Source organism: Apium graveolens, chromosome 6, assembly GCF_009905375.1.
Source record: "Apium graveolens cultivar Ventura chromosome 6, ASM990537v1, whole genome shotgun sequence".
Classification (NCBI taxonomy): Eukaryota; Viridiplantae; Streptophyta; class Magnoliopsida; order Apiales; family Apiaceae; genus Apium; species Apium graveolens.
The window spans coordinates 27,511,349-27,517,348 of NC_133652.1; the positions used below are offsets into that span (position 1 = coordinate 27,511,349).

The following is a 6,000-nucleotide window of genomic DNA, read 5'->3' on the forward strand; positions in this document are numbered from 1 at the left end:
CTCTCTCATCTTTTTTATTCCCTCCAAATATAATATAATTTTAATGATAAGACACAACCGTAATATTGTTGAAATGCGACACCTTTTACGACAGCTCTTGAACCGGCTCTCCTCTACGTGGACTGGCTAGATGTGGTCTATTACTCCACTATATGACTCCACTATGAAACAGTGTCCGACTTTATATCTTGTAGGCGTAGCCCATCAAAATTAGATTTTAAACCCATCCATCCCACCTCATAAACTTTCCCCGACTCGGCCCAAACTTCACCACCTCCCACTCATCTCGAGTTGACCCACTTCCATCACTCAACTCACCAAAAGAACCAATTTAAGACACAACACAAAAACACAACTCTTATATATAAGTGTAATATACACGCACATTTCTCTCTCTCTCTCTCGCTCTCTCTCTCTCTCTCTCAATGGATTCAGAGCAGGAACTTGACCTATTCGGAGAAGACGAAGACGATGAATACACCAACAACAATAACAACTACAATAATAACACCCACAACGACAAAGAAGAGAGCCACCAAACGTCGTCGTCTTCATCTTCCTCATCCTCGTCTTCTTCTTCATCTTCTAATCGAACCGGCGGCGGCGAGTCTAGCAGCGCCGCCACCGGAACTGCCACCGGAAGCGGCAGCCCCAGTGAAGATGATGATAATGGGGAAGTTAGGTCAAATTTAAATAATTTTAATAATAATAGTAATAGGAATATTAATAGTATTAGTAATTATAATGAAGATGATGAGGATGATGATAAGGATCTGTTTGGGTCTGATAATGAGGATTATCCTAAAACCCTAGCTACTAGCCCTTTTCCTGTCCCAGGTTATTCTTTTTCTCTTTTGTTTATTACTCGTAAAGTTTCGATCTTTATTTGTTTTTCGAATGTGATTAAGGCATTCTTGATTTTTTTTTGTGTCTGAGAATTGAAGTTGTGATCATTATGAATTTGTAGTTTTTTATGGATGTTGGTATCTGGGGTTGGGGATTAGGGGTTTTTAAGGCGGTTAATGTGCATGATGATGTAGTTCATATTATGTGTAAGCTAAAACTGGTGGGTGAGGGAGTGGAATGATTGGATTTGTCTCCGTAGTAATTGATAGTGGATAGGAGAGGATAGGTGTGTTATTGCTTTAGGGAATAAGGATTGAATTGAAGTGTTAAAATGCTGGAAATTTTTTAATGTGGGTTGAATTTAGCCACCGCTTTGAAAGATGAAAGACGTTAGAGAATATGCGAAGAGTTTTGGTGATATGCCTGTTTATATTATGCACATTTCAGCTAGTTATGCATATTCATGTTTATGATTGTGTTAATTCGACTCTTAGAAATTACTTAGAATTTAGGCTTCCTATCTATCCATTTTAAATGGTGGTGACAAGAATTTAGATTCCACACTCTAATTTACGATCGCATTTAATATAGATATAAGTGTTACTCTTTGTTTTGTTGTTTTGCAACAGCTGTTAAATTATTGTTTACAATTATTTTTGTCTCGAAACTTTAACATTTACTCTTATCTAGCTTTACAACGTGTGTCAATATCCCCATATATGTGCTGTTATTAGTTATTTTTTCTACTTGCATCCCTTGTCACTATCATTACCTTTGATTCACAGTTTTACCTGCTGTACGTAATACCAATAACCATTCTAGAGGAGCTTATGGGCGTGGTGGTCGTGGTGGTGGTGGTCGTTGGTCTGATCGAGGAGGGGCTGGCATTCTTCCAAATCCTTCCGGACCTTATCCTCAAAGGGGGGGTTATGGTTATAATCCCCGATACTCTAACGTTCGCAACGATGAACGTTTTGTTTCTGAATTGAAGTTTTCGAAAAGCGAGGAGACATTAGCAAGAAAATGTATAGCATTTCAGGAGGTCCATTTCTATCTTCATTATTATTAATCTTCGCGATGAGCATCTTTATGTTATTCAACTATAGCTTGTTTGATGTGAGGCATCTTATGAAAGAAAAGAACTATTTCCGAATCTCTTGTTTGGCTCTTTTTACCTGTATCATCTTATAAAAGGATGTACCTTCTGATAAAAAGATGTATCAAATGTGTATTTTTTTTATACAAAACATATAACTGCCACACTTGTCATTCAAATTGCTGAACTTTTTGTTTTCTTGTTGTGTTTACCTAATTTATTGATGTCTTGCGATCAGCCATGTGAGATTGGTTGCTATAGTCGCGTAGAAGGTGGAGAAGTATATTTTGATGATCGTAGCCTGGTAAGCTTTTTTTTAAACTCGTGTCTCTTTTTGTTCCCTTGTTGCTTTTACCAATTTTTTTGTCTATGATTGATAATTTAATGATTAACTCATTCAAATCTCTCATAATTTCACATCAGAGGCTTTTTAAGCGTCTCATTACTGAGGACATCGGTGCTGATCTTAACGACGGTTTTGATACCTTTATTGAAAAGAAAGGTATCAGTCTTGTTTACTTATTTCTTGAACCATATCAATATATCTGCAATTGACTTTATTAGTTTATTGCATATTACTATGCATTGAAACCATCTTTTTATGTTATAAAGATTTAGGCTCTGACGGATTTGGTGACCTTCTTACCTGCATAAGAAACAAAAATGTTCCACTTCAAAATATGCATTTTGTGGTGAGAGTTCTTTTTGGGTAATTTTTGTTTATTTTTCTATAAAAATTAGTTCAAAGTTAATTTTCTTGTCATATTGCAGACTTATCGGAACAATCTTAACAAGGTAACATGTTCAATCATTGTGTTACTAAAGAGATAGATTATAGGCTTAAGAATATAATGATATGGTGGAGAATGTAATAGTTGTGGCAATGTATTAATTGCAGATACTGGCCACTGCTTATATAAGGAATGATCCATGGGAAATGGGGGTACACAAAAGGAATGGTGTGGTGTACCTTGATGTGCACAAATTACCAGAAAAGCCAAAAAGTGAGCTGGATAGGCGAAGGTACTAAAATATACACACTGAGACACATGTGTATTGTATCTTCTTTTTGATAAGCTTTATCTAGAGGAAGAAAATTTTGATGGTGAAAATATATCATGGAACTAATTTTTTCTTTTTTCTTTAAGTGTCTACTTTAGTACTTTCATCTTATCTTTACATATTATTTGTAAAATTTGTGCTTCATCCGTTCTTTATAAGATGATTACGTGATTCTTGTTTTGGGGACTTTAATCTAGCTAGTGTCAGAATGTCACTGATTAATATTTATCCTAGTAATAAGTTTACTTACATGTAAGCAATGACATATTACACAAGATAAAAAACTAATTTTTTTCAGGGTATAAAACTTTAAATTTAAGTGTATGTTATTGTACAAATTGCTTGGAAACCCTTAAATGGTAAATCATTCCGCAGTAGCATGTATGAGATGCTTTCTATGTATCATTTTTTGCTGACTTCACATCTTATCGAAGTAGATGTTACTGGGGGTATAGTTTTGAGAGCCTTGCTACAGAGGATCCTAGAAGAGCTGATGGAGAGGGGGTACATGACATAGATGCCAACGTGGAGTACTGTTCTGTAATTAAAACCAAACTAGGAGCTCACCGTATTCTGATGGGTGCTGAAATGGATTGCTGCGATTCAACTGATGAAGGAAGGAGGTTTTATGTAGAACTAAAGACTAGTCGAGAGGTAGACCACAATATGCCTTTCATTTTTTCTTCACTCTTGTATGTAAATTTCACCAATCCTTAACTATTTCCTGTCAGCAGCTAAATTATCACACTGAGGAAAGATTTGAAAGGGAGAAATTGCTGAAGTTCTGGGTATGTTTTTTTTGGTCTACACTTCTAGTATTAGCAAGGTGTATAACGAAATTGTTGTCTTCTCTTCAGAATTTTTTTTTCCATGGTTTAGATTATTGCTCTTGCTCTAAGCCAACCGTCTCTAGTATTGGATTAGAAGCTTATACATATTGTTCATATTTTGCAATGCAATTGTATTGACATGTTATTGGTGAATTCTATTTGCAGATCCAGTCATTTCTTGCTGGTGTCCCTTATATTGTCATTGGATTTAGGTAAATGCTGTTTGTTCTTCTAATTTCCACCCTTTATCTTTCCCCTTTTAGCAGTTGTATTTAGCAGTGGGATTATGAAGACACCTTATGCCAGCGCATTCACTGGTTTAACACCTAACTAGCCTGTCCTGGAGGTTTTCTACACTGGTGCCTTATTCCTGTCTGGGAATAGACAGAGTCACATGAAAATTAGTTATTGACTTCTTGCCATTGAAGCTATTACATTTTACTCTTGTAAACGTTTATTTTCTGTTGCTTCCATGGCCATGCTTTGTTATATAGTCTCAAATTATATATCTTATTTATCCTTTACTGGCAGAGATGATGGGGGTCGCCTTGTACGCACTGAGAGGCTGAGGACCAAAGATATAACACAGAGGGTGAAAATGAAGAGTTATTGGCAGGTAAAGTTGTTTTAGCGCCAAAGCAGACATGCTAGCAACTATTGTTCATTAAAGTTTTACCTTTTAGAGAAGTTCTTTTTCGTCGTCATTGACATTTGGATGTTTGAGTGAATAAGATGAGCCAGGTTTTGGATTATTTAAAGAAAATATACAGGTCTGTTTAAAAAATCTTGTTCCCTTCCTCTTTCTGACACCTTGTCTGCTTGTTACTCATTTGATAAATTAAGCCGCCATTTCCATATTGTCGATGCATTTTAAATGATATTTTAATGCTGGGTGATCCAATGATGCAGTAATTTGGGACCAAATAATCACTTTTGACGCCAATTTTATTTATTTTTTTTTCAAACTAATGACGAGTATAGTTGGGATAAGAGTATTCTTGCCCATTTAAGAACCGCTAGTGCTGTGACCTTCCGATCTATAGGTTACAAAAATGGAACTTTAAAAGTTGGCTTTGTCACTATTTATGTGTAAAATGATGACTATTGGCAGGGAGGAGTCTGCCTTGCATTTGCGGATGAGGTGTTGTGCTGGCTTTATGGAACAGTCAAAGAGAGTAAGATTATGAACTTCATCCTCGTACATGTATCTTCTGTTTATTCACTGCAACATGTAGATTGGAGATAGATTTTGTCAAAGATCTGATTTGTTATATCTTTACCATACTACTGTATGGTTTTACATTTTGATATATTTTGACAATGGACTGGTTATTTATATCAGATGAAGATTACATTTTGCAGTTTGCTCCGCCCTTCAACCGTCTGGAACTTCTACAAGCGCACTCTTGCCCGGAGGCCATTACCAATCACATTGCGCAATTATGACTAGTTGCCGAAACCTAGATGGTTCAATGTCTCACAAGTCACAAGTCACAATTTATCAGTATTGATAGTAAAAAATAGCCATGATTATAAATCAAATTTTAAATTTTGGGAACAGGCAGGAAAGATACGATATTAAGTGGCTGTATTTTATGCTTAAATCTGTTATAAATTGGTAAGTGGCAAATTAAAAACTTCATTTTACATCATGTAATAGAAAGCAGATGAATCGACTTTTGGTGACATAATTATTGTCCACCATATCTTGTCTATTTCGTAAATGTGAGACAGTAAAATACTTGCATTATGTTACCGCACTTGGCGTACATTGTGTTATACTACTTGGCATATTGCGTTAACTTTGAAATTTTGGAGTAAATTTTAGTTTTTTTAATGAATTTATATATACCACCAAATTATGTATCGGTTTTTAAAAGAGATATTGTGGGACGGGAGAGGGTAATTCATTAGCTTTCAATCCAGAATTCAAAATCCTGGTTGAAGTCTAAATCCTGATCCTTGTCCTATTCAGGTTCAGTTTACTTGTACAGTCTATGAATAATGGCGCTGTTTGAAGGGCGCACCCTATTATCTATCGTCCAGGTTTATACAAATTGATATTGATACACAAGAACAATGCTCAATGTTAGAAAGAAACCGAAGAAAACAACGGCTGCTGCTTATTTCTCCCAAGATATCTTGGCAGAGATTCTTAAAAGACTA

The 6,000-nt window shown here is 35.6% G+C and overlaps 1 protein-coding gene across 2 annotated transcripts; it reads left to right on the forward strand.

Moving 5' to 3' along the window:
- Positions 1-288: 288 nt before the first annotated feature.
- Positions 289-5,590, forward strand: LOC141666618 (NAD-capped RNA hydrolase DXO1-like). Of its 2 annotated transcripts, none has more exons than XM_074472717.1 (13): positions 289-837; positions 1,632-1,888; positions 2,181-2,246; positions 2,366-2,444; positions 2,555-2,634; positions 2,714-2,737; positions 2,841-2,965; positions 3,442-3,658; positions 3,736-3,792; positions 4,000-4,046; positions 4,366-4,450; positions 4,946-5,009; positions 5,177-5,590. In XM_074472717.1, exons 1-13 carry the CDS (start codon positions 426-428, stop codon positions 5,278-5,280), a joined length of 1,617 nt encoding a protein of 538 aa, XP_074328818.1. In that variant the 5' UTR covers positions 289-425; the 3' UTR covers positions 5,281-5,590. The 2 variants fall into 2 exon arrangements, with proteins under 2 accessions (XP_074328818.1, XP_074328819.1); XM_074472718.1 differs by having other exon boundaries at positions 294-837; positions 3,739-3,792.
- Positions 5,591-6,000: the final 410 nt, after the last annotated feature.

What these genes read in the sequence shown, in the direction of transcription:
- LOC141666618 (XM_074472717.1), top strand. Translation starts at nt 426, where the DNA reads ATGGATTCAGAGCAGGAACTTGACCTATTCGGAGAAGACGAAGACGAT. An exon ending in AACTAAAGACTAGTCGAGAG is followed by an intron (nt 3,659 to 3,735) that starts GTAGACCACAAT and finishes ATTTCCTGTCAG; the next exon opens with CAGCTAAATTATCACACTGA. An exon ending in TTATGGAACAGTCAAAGAGA is followed by an intron (nt 5,010 to 5,176) that starts GTAAGATTATGA and finishes TATTTATATCAG; the next exon opens with ATGAAGATTACATTTTGCAG.